This window comes from Planococcus citri, chromosome 3 (assembly GCF_950023065.1).
Source record: "Planococcus citri chromosome 3, ihPlaCitr1.1, whole genome shotgun sequence".
NCBI lineage: Eukaryota > Metazoa > Arthropoda > Insecta > Hemiptera > Pseudococcidae > Planococcus > Planococcus citri.
The window spans coordinates 80,897,095-80,916,420 of record NC_088679.1 but is presented as its reverse complement, the minus strand read 5'-3'; the positions used below and the strand labels follow the sequence as shown (position 1 = coordinate 80,916,420).

The window sequence follows — 19,326 nt, the reverse complement described above, 5'->3', positions numbered from 1 at the left end:
GTTCTGTATTATAAAGATGCATAAGATATTGAGACTCCTCCCATATAGGTACTTTTGGCGCTATTTCGGAAAAGAACGAACGTTTTCCACAGTATTGCGAGTTCGTTCATAAAAGTTACCTATCTTAGGTCGTAAAATATAAAGATGCGAGTGAAGTTTTCCTCGCTTACCTTTCCTAAGAGAAAAGAAGTGTACCCAAATCCATCTACCTAGAGTGTACCTGTATGGATTTGGGTATTATGCATCAGATGTGAAAATATACCTACTGTACATATATTTTCGTTGCGAACGTTGTTCTGTTGAAATATAAACACGTTACCGATATTAACAATATAATGGGTAATTCTAATAAGCACTACCTAACGGCAGTGGGGCCAATCTGCCCTATGTCAAGGTTGCTATCGAAATTTTCGTTACGTTTTTTTTTTTTTTTTTTTTTTGTAATCTGAAATAAAATGTAATGTTTTGTATGCATTATAATATAACTCAAGTTTTTTGGTTGCCACATTTTTTCACATTAAAATTTTTTTGGTTACTTTTTGGTTACTTTTTGGTTACTTTTTTTGGCTTTTTTGGTTACTAAAGTTACTTTTTTTGAGAAAAATTTGAGTATAATCCCTGAGGCTGAATATGACGACTATGTCTGCGAGGTATTTATTAGGCCTTTATTGTCGCGCGAAAATCGAATTTAGAATTGGAACGTGACATTTTTTAGATGGATGGAAGTAATTAAGAAGATTGCCCGAATGAAAATCCTTAAACCCGATATTAAAATACTTGTAAACCTTTTTTTCAAAAATTTATTATACTAATAAAATATCCTTCATTTTACAACATGAATTTTAAAATCAACAAATAATTACTTAATTTCTATTCATAAAAAAAAAGAGAAAAAATTACAACTATGTATTTTCATTTCGTATTAGTAAGTATATAGGTACGTAGTACGTAATATTGTATTGCTTAGCTTTACATATAGACACTGTATCACGTTATTACATCTTAAATACTTAATTCACGAAATGTATATATTTCAATACAAGGAAGAAAAAATAATGCTTCGCAATATATGAAAAGAATAAAGAAAGAACAACTCATCAGCCTATAAATGAGCAGGAGGATTGCATGAAATTGCAGACTAATTCCCTTCATCCATCAATCACTTTAGGTACGTTACCACATACAATAATATGTATACCTATAATATTTTTTTTTTAATTAAAGTTTTTTTAGTAGGGTAAACTGCCCAGTGGTTGACACCCGCCCAGTGGTTGACAGTTGTGTAATTGCTTCGTTCAGTTTGATTTTTTGGCAACACTGATACTAGCATGACGTAATTTATACCTTGCTTGTACATCACCATGACTTTCAAATGATTTGCTCATTTCAATGTGGCGTCATTCGAGTTATAAATTTTTATAAAAAAATTTGTGAAATTTCAGCATCATAACTGATGTGAAAGTATTTTACAATAAATTTCATAAATCAAAAAGTTTATTATTTTTCTGAAAACTAATGAGATATCCTGAAAGGTATTGAAATGTAGATGACGTTGGTCATTTAGATATACTTCATTCTTACTTTTTGATCAGAAATAAGCCGGTTGTCAATCACTGGATATCAAAATGCATAATTTTCCAGTGGTTGACATTGTGTAAAAAATGTGAATTTTGTAATCATAATTCTTTAAAATTTCATGTATAGGTAAAAAATGACATTATCAAAGCCGAATAAAAGGAAGGGAGTAAACTTAATTACAAAATTCACATTGTTTAGGTAGACTATGTCAACCACTGGACAATTATGCATTTTGATATCTAGTGAATGGCAACTGGCTTATTTCTGATAAAAAAGCAAAGATTATGTACATTGAGATGATAAACGTCATCTACAGTAGTTTTTGAAGTAGGTATAGGTACATGGTACATGTTTTCCTGCATATTTCAGTATGTCAATCACTGGGGTGTCAATTACTGGACATGTCAATCACTGGGTTGTCAATCACTAGTTGTTGGTTGTCAATCACTGGGCAAAAAAGTTGTCATTTTCAAAAAATAATTTGAAGGTCACAGTAGTGTCCTTTTTTGATGAAATATAAGTCAAAATGACGGCAAGGAGTGGGGACATATCTTATACCAACTTATTTTCAAAAAAAAACATATGCATAGGAGAAAAAAAATTTTTAAGTGAAAAAGTGTCCTGAGATATGTCAACCACTGGCGATTTACCCCTAAGTAAGCAAAAAAAACTGCGACAAAATACCCTCGTATTGTTTGAATACGTATATATTACTTTTGCCAAAAATCTTGAAATGATAGTTCTAAATTCACTCTACCTCTCGCTGCCGAATGATATAATGATACGAGCACGTGATTAAAAGCAAGTTAATAACCACAGAAAAAGATACAAGATTTTCTACGAAAAAGTGAAAATTTAAAATATTTTCTGTAGAACTTGTGTTAGTTTTGTACCCATAAAAATCGGAATTTTGAGGGAAAAAAAGACGAAAGTCATACTTACATTCATTGTAGGTACCTTTGACCTTGACCCGCTTTTTGTTGCGTGTTTAGATTCAACTACGATTGAAATCTACGTTTGCATTTTATTTTAGGTACATAAATACCTATAGTATCTATTCTTCTAAAAATTTTCTATCCAAAATGTATGATTAGGTATAAATTTTTGTTGGAAAACTTTCACGTATATAATTCTCTCCAAGTAGTGTACATAATTAGGCCACGGTTGTTTAATAATTATTTAATCATTTTCTTCTTACTCGAGTAAGTATATCTGCGTTGAAAATTCATCATACCAAAGTTATCTCAGGTACTTGAAAGACATGATGAAATACTTAAGCGATCATATCTAATTTACACATACTTAGACTTACATATTTATAAATGAAGAACCAACCCCAAAAAAAAAATATATATAATAATTGGATGCTTACATAAAATAAAGTACGAAAAAAATTACAATTCAAATTAATCACAGTTTGGAAAAATTGCTGTCAGGTAAATTCGGGTGAAATGAAAAAACGAGTCTCGATGAATAATGAAACTTTATAATACATTCCGCATGTATTCATCACCCGCTTATCTAAGTATGTACTTGGGTATTTATTTTATTTTTTTAATGAAGGAAAAATGTAGGCAATGTAAATAAAATAAGAGGAGGAATATGAAGCTGGCAAAAGTGGGTTTACCTACCAACAATTTCTTTCAGATTAGCGAAGCGACGACGAAATGCGAGATTATAGTGATCTGATGGCGAGATAGGTACGTAATAAGAAGCGAATTTTATAACAGAGTATGTAATAAGTAAAAGTATAAGCCCCCATGACACAACAATCGAGTTACGAGTAAGGTACCTACTTATGTACTACGTTTTATAACTTTAAAAACTGTAACTATTTCCCGTCCCTTGAACGAGCTATGATTTTTAGTAAATTACCAATTAGGTAGGTAGTACTGCGAACTCGAATGTTGACGAGAAGTTTTTTCAAAAATAAGACGTAAGACTCGATTTTAAAGCAGTCTTACAAGTAAGAGCTGGATTTCAATCCATAATTAATTATTAAAATACCCTAACCTAAAATTTCAAAAAAATTTATGAAAGACTCGATAACATCTTATTTATTGATTGTGCGTTTTGTTTTTCTCGTCCTGTGGTACGTTACATACATATAAGTACATTTGAAAACAGAGAAAAGTTGAATGTACAGAGTACACCTATGCGATGTAAAAGTAAGATGCTTATATATTGCTTACTAATTACCGCATTAACTGCATGAAAGCACGTTGTTTTGTGCAAAATTATTTCTTTCGCGATAAAAACAAAAAAACAGGATGATCAAATTGAATTTGAATGTAGACGCCGCGGAGCCACATTTAAAAATTTTCAAGTGAAGAAAAGAAAGAAAAATTATTCTCAACTTTTTACTTTATTATTCCTTTAGTGATCGACCATTATGCGAGTTTATGCGAATTAAATTCTCAAAATAGTTTTTTCACGAAAAAGAGAACATTTAAGTATACCTATATAGGTACTTATTATCCCCTACTGGTTTTCAGAAGCAAGCCAACACCATTGTCTTGACGATTATCATCGCTATAGGTACCTAAACTACATATACCATACTCGCGTATTACGGAATCAGTCGAATATCCGACTCGGGCATGTCAATCAGTTTCATCTCATTTATATTGGAGACCAATTGAGCAAGTATTTACTCATAGATCTAGACAAACATTTTGGCGAGTAAAGAAAGCACAAATCAATCGACAGCTTTACTCGTAATACTTTAATCCGTTAATCTGCTGGATTTGTGATAACTTTTGTCGCGTTTCGATCTCAAATAATGTCTTTTTGTCAGAACAGAATTCATCTGGCTTTCCTCCACAGAATGCGAATGTATGAGCAATGGAATAGAAGCAGAATCACCGGAACGATTTTTCCATTGCATTTTCTTGTCATTGGATAAAATTGAGCTCAATTTTTCGATAATGCTGTAGTAAAAATTGATAATGGCAATCGTTAGTAGGTATATAAGTGTCTATTCGACAGAACCGATGCTTATATTCGAAGCGAAAATGAATTTCTGTCTTACTTGAAACGTTGGGAAGTCGGTGGTTTAACGTCCGCATAACTGCTCTTCTCATCTTCTGTATGATCGTTCTTGGATGGTTCATGTAGAACCGCTGAGCATTCATCCTGCATGCAACATTCAAATTCCATAACATAATTTAGACAGGTATTCGATAGGTACATAATCAATATTTAACAAAAAAAAAAAAAAAAAAAAAAAAAAAAAACGTTCGCTGGAACTGTTTAATATTTTTGAGCACACTGTACCTATACCTAAGTTGGTATACTATACATATATGTACCTACTACCTAATTCAACAAGTAATAAGCAAGCGAACACAAATGGTAGATGCTGCATACGTCAGTCAACGTGAAAAGATTTCAATACCTAACTGAAAACTGAAGTGTTACCATTGGAAGACTTTATTTTTTTCGTAGAAACCAAAAATAATTTTTGAACAGAAAAATTATAATTTTAGGGATTAGAAAAATAATCATGATAATGAGTTTTTATTTTAAGGTGCCTGATGCAACAATAGGCTCAGTTGCATAAGTAGTTGCTTTTTATGGAATGTCCTGAGCTCTTGACTCAAATTCTCTCTGCCACTTGAGGCACAAAAGAGAGATTTTTTTCGAGAAACCTAAACCTTACAAGGGAATCTCTTGAGTTGTCACCCACCGATTTGAACGGGACCGCGATTTTTGGAAAGAACATAGTCTAAAGCCCCCAAAACCAAATTTTCAGCTGCCCAAGTTCATTTTTCCATTTTTGGCGAATTTTTGAAAATTCAAAATTTACTGTTTTTGGCGATTTATGCTTTTTTTTTGAAATTACGTACTTGATCAATAAAAATGGTCAAAATAAGTCCCAAAACTAATATTAATTACCCAAATCCAAATTTCACCATTTCCAGCCATTCTGGAGCCTCCAGTGCGATTTTTCAATTTCTTCAGAATTTTGAATTTGCTCCAGAAGGCGTGAATATGAAGTTGGACAGCTAAAAATTGAGTTGTATATTACACTCGACCTGTTTAACGAGTTTATCCACATTTGAGCCGATTTTGAGAGTGACACCTAAAAAGAGGCTTTTTGACCAGATTTTTCAAAATTAAAAAACCCAAAAAATCAAAAGGTAACAGTTAGTGAGGAAATTTTTGAAATTCAGGCGAATCGCTGTATTTTGTTCAAAACTAACCCCCAAAATAAAAATTTCACAATATCCAGCTCTTCTGGAGCCTCCAGCGCGATTTTCAATTTCTCCAGAATTTTGAATTTGCTCCAGCAGGCGTAAATATGCAGTTGGGCAGCTAAAAATTGAGTTCTGTATTATACTCGACCGGTTTAACGAGTTTATCTACATTTCAGCCGATTTTGGGAGTCACACCTCAAGAGTGGTTTTTCGGCCAGCTTTTTTCAAAATTAAAAAATCAAAAAAATCAAAAGATAAACTTTTGTGAGGAAATTTTTGACATTTGCGCGAATCACTATATTTCTTCAAGAAGTAACCCCCGGAGCGCAAATTCTACCATTTCCAGTCGTTTTGGAGCGAGAGTGGACACCTCAAAAAACCACTCTTGAGGTGTCACTCCCGAAATCGGCTCAAATTTTGATAAACTCGTCTAACAGGTCGAGTATAATACACAACTCGATTTTTAGCTACACAACTGCATATTCACGCCTTCTGGAGCAAATTCAAAATTCTGGAGAATTTGAAAAATCGCGCTGGAGGCTCCAGAATGGCTGGAAATTGTGAAATTTTGATTTTGGGGGGTTAGTTATGGACAAAATACAGCGATTCGCGCAAATTTCGAAAATTTCCACACAAACGGGAAACTTTTGATTTTTTGGATTTTTTAATTTTGAAAAAAGCTGGTCAAAAAGCCACTTTTGAGGTGTCACTCTCAAAATTGGCTCAAATGTGGATAAACTCGTTAAACAGGTCGAGTATAATACAAAAACTCGATTTTTAGCTGCCCAACTGCATATTTACGCCTGCTGGAGCAAATTCAAAATTCTGGAGAAATTGAAAATCGCGCTGGAGGCTCCAGAAGGGCTAGATATTGTGAAATTTTGATTTGGGGGGTTAGTTTTGGACAAAATACAGCGATTCGCGCAAATTTCAAAAATTTCCTCACAAACTGTTATCTTTTGATTTTTTGGGTTTTTTAATTTTGAAAAAATCTGGTCAAAAAGCCTCTTTTTAGGTGTCACTCTCAAAATCGGCTCAAATGTGGATAATCTCGTTAAACAGGTCGAGTGTAATATACAACTCAATTTTTAGCTGTCCAACTTCATATTCACGCCTTCTGGAGCAATTTCAAAATTCTGGAGAAATTGAAAAATCGCGCTGGAGGCTCCAGAATGGCTGGAATTGGTGAAATTTGGATTTGGGTAATTAATATTGGTTATGGGATTTATTTTGACCATTTTCATTGATCAAGTAAGTACTTTAAAAAAAAATAAAGAAAACATAGATCGCCAAAAAAACAGTCAATTTTGAATTCTCAAAAATTCTCCAAAAATCAAAAAATGAAGTTGGGCAGCTGAAAATTAGGTTTTGGGGGTTTTAAACTATGCTCTTTCCAAAAATCGCGTTCTCGTTCAAATCGGAGTGTGACGTCTCAAGAGGTTCCCTTGTTAGGTACCTCTACCTACCTACTTTATGTGTATAAATGTTTGCCAGCAGCAAATTATAGATACGTAGGTATGCTGGATAAATCTATGAAAATTATGAACACACCTACGTTATATGTATTACGAATGATTATCAAAAATTTACTCACCCGTTGTGATTACTACGTTCACTTGATTTTTGTACAAAATAAATGATTGGGTAAATAAATTACCTAATAAATGGCAAAGATATCGCGGTCATCAAGCGTGCGCATCTACTTCAGATTTTCTCACAAAATAAGCATACAGTACATTCTTCAGCCACAAATATACGCCTGTGATCAAGAAAATACGCCAACAACAAGACGTGATGTTGTAAAAATTGAAAAAAAAAATAACAAAATAGGTCATTTATATAAGTAGATAAATAATATAGGTAGGTAGGTACGAGTAATACCAGCAGCGTCATCAGTGCACTGGTGATTATCGCCAATTTTTTTAAAAAAATTTATCATCATTTTTTTAAATTGAAAAAATACCTATAGGTAGGTATTCAATGACTAACGGAATTGATTTCGAAGCTAAAGGTACCTATTCCAAAATATAATCTTGGATTTTAAAGGTAATATGCCACGCGGTTATTCGCACTTACTTACAGTAGCTAGACTTATTACTCAAAATTATTTTTGCACACGAGCGTAACCTTAGGTGTTATCATGAGAGCTGATATCAAGCATTTTGACGAAAACAATTGCGTGGGTACTGCGAATCAGCGAATGGAAATAGGTAAGTAAGAACAGCTTCAAAATGCGCCCAAATCCGACGTTTTTCAACGCGATGTGTTTACAAAAATTCAAAATTGTAGGTGCAGTATGATATGCTTTGAAAAAGCGTTATTGTTGAAGCTTGAAGACGGGTTAATAATAAACAATAAACAACGTGTATTCGTGAGAATCGAATGTGTAAGACGATGGAACCTACCTGCATGGTGTCTTCAATGGATGCTTCATCGGCCGTTGAACAAGAACTGTTTTTAGATGAGAACGTTGTTTTACGTTTCGTGTTATGCAGTTTTCGTAAGCAAATTCGGCTGTAGGTACATGTAACAAAGATGAATTATTTTGACGGATATGGTATGTATGTATGTACTTACACACAATCACACATCACAGTGGGACCTGAGCAAAATTTAGGAGGAAAAAAGTCAAATTGACCAATGCACCTGAAACCACTGTTTTCTACTTGAAAATACTTCAGAGTAACACACACAATCATTAAAAACTCACCCCACCCACTTTTCCTGAAGGGGAACCTCAATGTTGTAGGAATGTGAAAAATGGTGAAGGTAATGTTGGTAAGTGCGCGGTGTTGTACATTTCAAGTTTGTGTGTGTTAAATAGTAGGTAGGAAAATTTTGAAACATGGAAATGAAAGCTGAAGGGATGTAGATTCTATTGATGTACTCCATTTTGAATTTCCAATTATTTATAATGTGATTATAAGCTGTTGAAGTTGGAGAAAAAATTTATAATTTTGAAATTTTCAAAAAAATGGTAAACTTGGCTTTCAAAAATTGGGGTGTAAGTTGAAAAAATTTCAAATGCAAGGAAATGTGACACCAAGTATAGGCTTTTGAAAGAATCGAAAATGTTTTGCCACTGAGCTTTAGTTGGTTTGCAATTTTTGGTTTTAGCACCCAAAAACGTTGAAATATTGCAAAAAAATTGTTATATTTTAGTAATTTTTTTTTCTATCTAAAAATTGTTTCAGGAAAATGGTTTTGGGCTCAACAGACGCGAAATTTCATGCTATTCCCAAATCACCTCTTGTTTACTTGATTTTTCCCATAATAAGTGTCCAAAAATCGTTTTTTTCTAGAGATTAAGTATATCAAAATTAGTGATTTTTTTCAAGTACCTGAATTTTTTAATTTCAAATTTTTTAGGGTGAATTCCGACTGGGGTGTAATGATTTTGGTTTTGAAAGATGCTAAATTTGATAGCTTCTCAAAATTTGTTTCAACCAATGAGATGAGTTTGCAACTCCCCCCCCCCTCCTGGGTGAATCAGAATGAAATGCAGGGGATAGGAAACTGTTTTCTATAGTAATCCAGCTTTTGAGGGGTACAAATTGTTTTTTTTTTTGGTGCTGAATGCAAATTTCATATCGGATTTGAAACATTGTACCCCTAAGGTAGAGAACTACCAACCCTCGCCTCTTTGATCCAAAATCGAAAAAAAAAATATACCATGTGACGTATCGTTTGTTATGTTTTTGGGGGTGCTGAATCCGAATATCGACTTAGTTTTTCGATCTGGCCTTCTCTACACTGTTCACCCCTCCCCCTCCCCTTATGATCCAAAATTGAAAAAAATACCATGTGACGTATCATTTGTTATGTTTTTGGGGACGCTGAATCCGAATATGGACTCAGTTTTTCGATCTGGCCTTCTCTACCCTTTCCACCCCTCCCCCCACCCTTTGTGATCCAAAATTGAAAAAAATAATACCATGTGACATATCGTTTGTTATGTTTTTGGGGACGATGAATCCGAATATGGACTCAGTTTTTCGATCTGGCCTTCTCTACACTGTTCACCCCTCCCCCTTCCCTTATGATCCAAAATTGAAAAAAAATAATACCATGTGACATATTGTTTGTTATGTTTTTGGGGGTGCTGAGTCGGAGTATGGACTTGGTTTTTCGATCTGACCTTCTCTACCCTTTCCACCCCCTCCCCCACCCTTTATGATTCAAAATTGAAAAAACATAATACCACGTGACGGACGTATCATTTGTTATGTTTTTGGGGACGTTGAATCCGAACATGGACTTAGTTTTTCGATCTTGTCTTCTCTATCCGTTCCAGCTCCTCCCTCGCCCCTTCTTCAGCCAAAATTCGAAAAAAAAAGTCATAACACCATGGGATATCCGATTACCATGGACAAAACCTAATATCGGATTCGGATTCAGTGCCTCAAAAAACGTATATGAGGGTACCCATATTGGTTTTTAAACCCATTTTGTGATTTTACCCCCTTCCTCCCCCCTCATTACCATCCTCTGATGACCATACACAAAAACTAATATTGGATTCGGATTCTGCACCTCAAAAATCGTATGTGATGAGGATACCCATATTAGTTTTTAAACCCATTTTATGATTTTACTCCCTCCCTCCCCCTCTCCCCCACCCCCGGATGACCATAGATGGAAACTATTATCGAATTCGCATTCAGCGCTTCAAAAAACATATATGAGGATACCCATATTGGTTTTTAAGCCTATTTTCAAGATTTTACCCCTCTCCCACCCCCTAATCACCGTAGTCCAAAATTGATATCAGATTCAGATTCAGCGCTAAAAAATACTTATGGTCAGACGTCAGACATATTTCAAAATTACTACCCACAAAGGGATTTTTTTCCTCCTAAATTCTGCTCAGGTCCCACTGTATGTAGACTAATCGATCATTCTAGTAAGTACCTACCTTTGGTGAGACATAGCGCTGTCGGAGGAAGATGGCGAAGAAGATGACGACGATGACAAAGAAGAAGCTTTGACGACATGGGATCTTAAACGTCGTTTGGGGCTGGGTTTTCTCCATTTGTCAGCGGCTACTTTTCCAGGTACATCGAGTAACATGAAGGCGTTGTTTTTACTCGTACCTGTACTCGTAGTTTTGGAAGTGGTACTTTTATTGCGATGTTTCTCTCTTCTTCGACCGAAATGTTTACGATGGGTGGGTTTCAGACAGTCCGAGCTGGTGCAGTCGTAGATGCCATCCGAATCGGTTAACCTGCTGCAGAACATTGGCGAGAATCGGTTAACGTAGACGTTCCGGTCGCTGAGAGGGCTTTCGCTGCGCGAACTAAGCGGACTGCGGGCACGAGTCGGGCTAATTCCGCCAACACCAGTCCTAATACTCGAATCGACATCGACTTCTGCATCGGCATCCACATCGGCATCCGTATCCACCACGATAGACGGCAACTGCAGCCACGATTTGCTACTTTTATCGGCGACCTTATTCGTAGTCTCCGAATTCCATCGTTTTGTGTAGGTCGAAGCGAACGGTAATTTCTTCAACTTATCCAAATTCTGTTCGGAATTAGCGTGATTTTTCAAAGGACCGCGAGTCGAGCAATTGTCGAGCTCGGCTTGGACGCTGTCGCAACGGCCCATCGTTTCGGTTCCGCTTCCGATGAACAGCTCTAATTCTTTGGCGCTTTTCACGTCGCCTCGTTTGATTTTGTCGTCGAGCTGATCGGTGCTGAAGCCCTCGTCGTCGTTCGACTCCAGCGGATGGTCATCCGATAAGGTTTCCGAATCGGACGGAGGATCGCGGTGCTGGCCACCGTCGCGGCAGCCACCTCCGCTGCCACCACCATCGTCGGCGGCGTTACTGTCGCTCTTGTCGGTGCTGGACGGCGTCCTCAGCAACGGAGACGGTCTACGAGAAGAATGGTGAGATCCGATCGACTGATCTTCGCCCTCGGAAGGGCACAGCGGATTGTTAGAACCGCATCTGGACGGACTCGGGCTCGCCATCGAGCTGTACCCGGACGAGCTCAAATTCGACTCGGAAACTGTTCGATCGGCTCGCGAACACACCGAAAACGGACTCAGATACGCCATTGTCTTGGGAGCGGTACCGCTGTTGCAGCCGCCGCTGCCACCGGCACCGTCGCATTTTCCGCCGCCGGCGGCGCAATCCGTATCGGAGTCTGTTTCGCCGCTACACGTTACCGTAATTGTGGGCGGTCTGTGCAGATGCATACCACGATTCGCGATCGATGTACCATATTCGATGGTCGGCGAACTCGGACATAAAACGATGGCCGGTGACTCGTCCATCGGCGACGGTCCTTGAATCGTGAAAGTCGGTATTATCAGCCCTTTTCTGTTTGTATCTTCGCTCTGTAGTTGGCCTTCGGTGCTCCAAAGTATCTGAGGTGGCGTCTGAAAACAAAACGTGATTAGACTCATCGATTCTTTCTAGCGCCCCCGAAATAGAAATAAAATATGCTTACATCGGTCGGAGTGTGACAGGTCAACTTGAAGGTCGGGTTAGCGCGAGTGGTCGGCGACGCTGCCGGCGAAAACGGCGTAATTTCGCCGCTTCTCGTCGCGTTGCTTTTCACATCCAAACTGTCTTGCGAACTGGACGTGGTGTGCATCGATGGCATATGATGACGCGGCATTATCGGAGTCATCGAAGGAGACGGAGAAGGCGTAGGCACTTCGTGAATCGGAGACAAACACTTGTTGGGCACTTCTAACAGTATGGTCGGAGGATGCAGCAAATTGCTCGATGGGATGTTAGCGCAGCTTTTCTGGCTACTCAGAGGATCCAGTACCGACACCTGAAAATACGAGTACAAATAATATGTACTTTCGATAAGCTAGGTACGAGATACCTGCGTATTAAGTAGATATCAGAGAATTTTGGCAGCTTACCTGAATGGTAGCCGAATGCGGTTTCTTAGTACAAGGCGGCGATTCCGCTATTAATCCGACCGACGATATCGACCCGATGGGATACGACGATAGGGACGAATCGTCTGATCCGGCGACTTCTTCCGGAGGACTCGAGATAGTCGGCGAAGTCGAAGCTGACACGAAATTCGAATTACATTCCGACGAAGGCGCCGTACTGAACGAGAATTTCCGGAACATGGCAAGTATGGAGTCGGCGCTGGCCGCTTTTTGGCATTTACCACTCGTCGTACCCAGAGTCAGCAAACTAGGTCTTCTCGAATTCAGTTTCTCGCCTATTTTACAAAACAACATACGCTTCAGTATAAGCAGCTATATAAGTATTCGTATTTTAGCAATCGATCACAATTTTATTCCACACATCAGTACCATAAGTAGGTACCTATAATTAAAATCATACGTTTCGAGATTATACGCTAACGACTAACGAAACGTATAACAAAAGCATGCCGTACCTAGCACCTACCAGCTATCATTTTTGGTAGGTCTAGATGCCAGTACAAGTTCATTGCGAGTGAATTTGTACAATTAAGTAGGAGTTCTATATTTTATAGCCTATTGCTACGATCAAATTTCATGAAAAACAAACGCCACGCCACGCCGTATTTTAAGTTTCTTACAACTTACTTATATTATTCGCATTATTTACGTCAAATCAGTATACACTTATACAGGGTGCCCAGTAATATCGTGAACCCCTCAGAATTTTTTTTATTAAAAATATACCTAGGTTGGAAATGCGAAATAGATGCACATGATTGGTGGAATGTTATCAGTGTTAACACCTTATCACCTCAGTCTAACAACCAATCATGTGCTATCATCATTATCAATATTATCATTAACTGTGATCAACCGAAACATTTGGCAGAAATTTTTTTTAGAGATTCACGATATTTCTGGGCACCCTGTAGATACATACTAGGTACCTGCCTACTGTTAAGGCGTATATGTACATTATTTTGCAAAGTTGGAATTTTTCCACCCCTCCCCGCACCAGTCATTACCTCAAGTGAGAAAATAATTTCCCACTTTTTATTTTCCTAACTCCCATCTGCTGAAGAAGTGGTGCCAGTAGTCCCCCTCCCTTGACCCGAATTGAAAAAATTTTTAAAATGAAAAGAAAATCAATTCATAAAATTCTTAATTCTTTGTTTCTACCTACGTCAGAATTTTTCTAAATAATCTCCATTCTCCAGACAAAACTTTCCCCTGTTCTACAGAACATACCCCCCCCCCCCCCAAAGGAAGGAGACTCCAAGTTGAAAAAATCAAAATCAGGGAGAATTTGTTGAAAATATCTTATTTCTAAGTAAGTAAGTATTCCATTTTCAATAAAAACCTTCATTGGACATTCAAATAATGTTGATTAAATGGAGCCTCCCACATTTAGGAACAATAAAAAAAAATGTTTTTCTTATAATGAAATTGAAGTGGCAAAACCATGAGGAGAACAAGTATGAGCCATGCCATTCTCTTGGGAAGAGCCAGATGGAGCCTTGAAAAGCTCCAAAAATGGAAAAGCCCCAGGCAGTGATAAATTACCAACAGACTTATTCAAGAACGCCCAGGGCTGTAAGGTAATTTATGTTGGTAAATTACGGCGGTATTTTACCGTATTTTACGGTATTTTACCAAAAGTTTATTACCGTATTTTACCATAATTTACCAAAACACCAAATTGAACACTTTTTTCCCATCTTTCCTTCATAAATTTCCAAATTTCCATGGAAATTTATGATTTGAAAGTTACCAAAAATTTTCCCCACATAAATTTCCAAAAAATGCCCATGGAAAATTTCCTATAATCTCTAATAGCACCTAAAACAGATGAAAATTTACTTCAGAGGCAGGTCAGAAGTTCAGAACTTCGAAGTCAAACTAAAAATAACTCTTCATATCAAAATTCGTAAAATACCATAAATACCGTAAAATACCATACTTTACCGTATTTTACCGCCGTATTTTACCAGCGAATAAATTACGGTAATTTAACAGCCCTGAGAACGCCACAATAACCATTAAGAAGAGACTGCTAGCTTTCTACAATAAAATACTATCAGGTGCGACCATACCAGAAGATTTCCGCACTGCAATTGTAATACCCATCTCCAAAAAAGGAGACCAAAATGACCCAAGAAACTATAGTGGAATTGGCCTACTAAATGTTGCTTACAAAATACTTGCAAAGATGCTAGCAAGAAGAATCGAGAGCCATGCGGAGCCAATAATATTAGGATGGCAAAATGGATTTCGAAAGGGAAGATCATGTATAAATGGGGTATATGCAACAAAGCTGCTGATGGAGAAGAGACGGGACTATAACCTAGAGACCCACATGTGCTTTGTTGATCTGGAGAAGGCGTATGCTTGAGTACAAAGGAAGAAGTTGTTCGAAATCCTGAGGAAAATCGAAGTGAATGAACAAATAGTACGCCTAATTGAAGAAATATACACGGATAATGTAATAAGAGTAAGATCTGGAAACATGTCGGAAGCAAAGAAGATAGGAAGAGGAGTAGGACAGGGATGCCCAATGTCATGTAGTCTGTTCAACATCTACTTTGATGACATGATTAAAGAATGGCTGAAAACCAAGCCAAAAGGGCTAGACATCAACGACACCCATGTCAATACCCTGCTGTTTGCTGATAATCGGGTGGTCTTTGCTGACAATGAAGATGACTTGCAGAGAGCAATGCACAACCTTCAGAAAGTAGCTGATAAGTATGGAATGAGAATCTTGTTGTCAAAAACGAAGGTGATGGCCTTCGAGGGGAAAGAGCCAATACGCAGTAAAATTGTTGTAAATGGACTGCCAGTGGAACAAGTTAAAAGCTTTGAATATCTCGGATGTGAGCTGTGATATGAAGGAGAAGTTGGCGCTGACGCACAACTTAAGATCAGTAAATTCCTGAGAGTAAGCGGAGCTATAAACCGAGCCATACCTCCAAAAAAAAAGTCAAGAACCAAAACTTGAATAAGAATCTACAATACGCTGGCAAGACCAATGCTGCTGTATGGAAGTGAAACATGGACAATGAGAAAGGATATAAAAAGCAGAGTAACCGCAGCGGAAATGAGATTCATGCGAGCCACAGCAGGATATACTACACGAGGTAGGAAAAGGAACGAAGACATCCTGAAGGAGCTAGGAGCAGAGCCAATCATTAAACGAGTGAACGATTACAGAAAGAAATGACGAAAACATGTTGACAGAATGCCCGATGAACGGTCCTCTTGAAAAGTAAAAGAGTACACTCCAACTGGCAGGAATTTTAGGTCAAGTATACTTTTAAGTAACCACATTTCAACAAAAAAACCTTCCTTGGTCCTCCAATGATGTTGGTTGCCTCACAGATGGGAGGAGGGTAAGGGTCAAAATTGGTATTTTAACAAATTTAGTCCGATAATTCGATTTGTCATATTTTGTAAAAATTAGGGGGGGAAGGGGAGGAGTTCATCAGCACCATTTATTTTTCATCGTAGGGGCTGAAAATTTCATGACATGATTTTCTCACCCGAGGTAACAACTTTGGTGGGCAAGAAGGGAAACACAAAACAAAAAAATCCACCATACTTTTACAAATAAAATACACCCCAACCTACTGCACAAGTATATTCACATTTTTGTCACTTGTAAAATATGCAGTAGGTACCTAAATTAGGAGGAATCGGTCCAGTGTGTAACTGACTTTTTTTTCTATCATTTCAGATACCTACGTTCCTATTGTTCCTACTTGAAAGTAATAGCATATTCTTCTACATAATTGTACAAAAATACATACATCAATACGGCGCCGCGCCAAGGCCAACGTGAATGATGCTATGTACGAAAATTTTTCTCTTTCCCCTAAGTGTAGGGGGTACGGCGGTATGGCTTGCTCGAGAGACTGTTTCGCAATTCGCATCAGCCAGCACTCCGGCAGCCTCGACCCTCGACCCTCGATCAGTGTACAGGTACACCTAACGCGTGGAATAATTTTCAAAAATTCAGATTACGACTGCCTGTACAGTGTACGTATTCAGCAGTAAAGCAGTTAAATACAGTACAAAAAAATAACATTTCAATCTTTCGTCTCGTCCCTTGTAATATGCGCCATAGGGTGCGTGAATATTACTTCGTTACGTAGGTAGAGGTACCTCTACCTTCCTATCTGGCTAGAAGGTACCTACCTACATGAACATACATCAGTAACTCTACCCTCGTAAACAAAAATACGAGTAGGTAACTCTAGTGAAAATATAAAATCATTTCGAAGACAGAAAAAAAAACACCTACCTACTTAATTTTCACGCACAATCAATCGACGGCGAGACCGTCGAATACAGTTAAAAATTTTAAAAAGTGAAAAAAACAAGAAAAAAAGATAAGAAAAAACAAATTACCTACGTCAAGCGAGAAGTGCAAAGGCTCAGACTAATAAATTTGTAAAAATTAATACGTAGAATATCATTCTCAATCAAATTTAAATAATAATAAGTGTAAAACTAAGTAATAAAAATTGAAAGAAAAAAGAAAAAAATGTCCACTAGGTCGATAAAGCCTTCAGGTATAAATTAGCAACCTACACTAGGAGAATGGAGACGCGTGCGTTAATAGCGATAGTAAAATATAGGTATCAAAAAATGCGAGTCGTTTGTTTCGTTTAGTATGCAATAGGAAATTCGGCAGCGAAAACAGATACATAAGTACCTATAATGACAATGTCATTTTCGTACGAATATACAAAATAATCGTACTACGAGTATAAGGATATGGATGGACGGATATAGCCGTAGGATCAGATGTGCCTTGCTGGATATAGTTACGAATGGCCGCGTTTACGTTTTATCATCATAAGTGGATTTGGATTACCATAACAATTTACTCGTATCATAATTAGGTAGGCACCGGCCGCGACACGTACAAACAACAAATAAGTAAGTACCTACTTAGTGTTAAAGTAAAATTTTAAGATTTTTTTAGGTTGGAAAGTATAAGTAGTGAGAGGTGTATACCTGAAGCTGTAATCAACGTCATTTCGGAACTCGACAAAGAATCGCTTCCTTGATTAGAGCTAGTACTATGAGGTGACTTGAGTTGATAGATTAACGTTTGAGTGGAAACCGTTAGCGGTTTTTCGTCGAAATTTTGTTCTACTTTATGCTGATCGTCTTTCGACGATCTTACTACATCTACGTGCGCATCGGAGCTCGCGATCATTTCCGCTTGAACTTTACTCATCAGTCGAGCGAAATGCACCTTTTTCTCGTACTTGTTATTTATTTCGCTTTTGTTATCTGAAAGAAATTTGTAGAAAAATTTTCCATACTATTCTAACAGCATCTATGTAAGTATATATTGCTATTTGCTAGAGCTACGACTACGACTACAGTAAAATATACGTTATTACATACTACTCGGAGTACAGCTACCAGTGGTACAGGTTAACCTACGTATTACGTATAAATGTTACCCCTCGTCTACATTCAATAGATCAGATAACACTTTTTAGATATATATGCATTTTTCAGTATAGATCATTTCGCTGTGAATTTAAAAAAAAAAATGAACCGACAGCAAAATATAAGATTTGAATGATGTGCCTAGATTCGCTCACACGTAATACATAGGTTTACACTATACGATCGAATGTACAGTGAAAGGCGATCGACGAAACGCACCATCGTCATCTATTTTTACATCTGCTCTAAGTAAGACTAAAAATACTAAATACATACTAATTAAATTTACGCATAAGTGTAATAGGTAGGTATTGGTAGAGGTACTACTTACATATAATGTACCCAAACCCACTACCTATTTATTGCAACGACTCGAATAGCTGACATCAGCAAAGACTTGCCAAGGCTAGTGACGACTGACAAGTAGGTATAATGGTGTAGTTCTTAATAGTTTATTAGGCTGCCAACACCTACTTTGCAAAGATTTTAATTGGAATTGTCGACTGAACGGACACCTAAAGTGGTGAAATTAAAAAGTATGGTCGAATCGAAAAAATATCCCAAAATATGAGGTTTTTATGTAATTTTTGACGCATTTTATCAATAAGTCAGTAGGTATTTGACGTGGGTTCAGTCTATTCTCAACAATATTTTCATAACACTAATTGAATGCCCTCTTCCACCTCCTAACATGGAAACGGTTTTTGGTGAGGCAAATCGGTTAAGATGTGATATACATATTCATAATATATTTACCCAACAAGACGATGTTCCACGCTTTTTCATAATTTAGTTCGGAGATAGGTAAGTAGTTAAATTTTTGATCAAATCAAGAGCTTCTTCTTTTAATAGAGTCGACAAATAACTGTGTTTTCTCTCAGGTGGAATCTTAGTATTATTATAGATGTTCTTCATGTAGACATTTTGGAAATTTAACCAATCTTTACTATTGCCATTGAATTCCAATGGTATGTTGAGCTTTGGTAATTTCAAGTCTTGAAGATGGTCATGTTTTTTCTGAATTAACGAATTTCTTAGTCTTTGATATAATGCATTGAAGTTGGATCTAATATTTTCAATGTTATCGACTTCTCCTGAGCGTGCTAATAAATTTCTGGTGACGTCATCAAATTTGATTTTTAAGCCGTGTTGGTATGTCGCGCAGTTCAGTCGCATT

The 19,326-nt window shown here is 37.1% G+C and overlaps 1 protein-coding gene across 5 annotated transcripts in view; it reads right to left on the bottom strand.

Annotated features, from left to right (window-relative positions):
• Nucleotides 1-777: 777 nt before the first annotated feature.
• LOC135839725 (uncharacterized) overlaps nt 778-19,326 on the bottom strand; it is an 86,933-nt gene continuing 68,384 nt past the window's right edge. For 2 of the 5 annotated variants that reach the window (XM_065355889.1, XM_065355890.1), the window contains exons 23-29: nt 17,703-17,984; nt 12,663-12,976; nt 12,236-12,568; nt 10,693-12,164; nt 8,183-8,291; nt 4,610-4,713; nt 778-4,508 (exon numbers count right to left, since the gene is read on the bottom strand). In XM_065355889.1, coding sequence (XP_065211961.1) covers nt 4,304-4,508; nt 4,610-4,713; nt 8,183-8,291; nt 10,693-12,164; nt 12,236-12,568; nt 12,663-12,976; nt 17,703-17,984 — 2,819 coding nt within the window. In that variant the 3' untranslated portion in view covers nt 778-4,303. Of the gene's footprint in view, nt 4,509-4,609; nt 4,714-7,371; nt 7,537-8,182; nt 8,292-10,692; nt 12,165-12,235; nt 12,569-12,662; nt 12,977-17,702; nt 17,985-19,326 lie in introns of those variants that run through there. The other 3 variants (XR_010557636.1, XR_010557637.1, XM_065355891.1) reach the window with 3 other exon arrangements.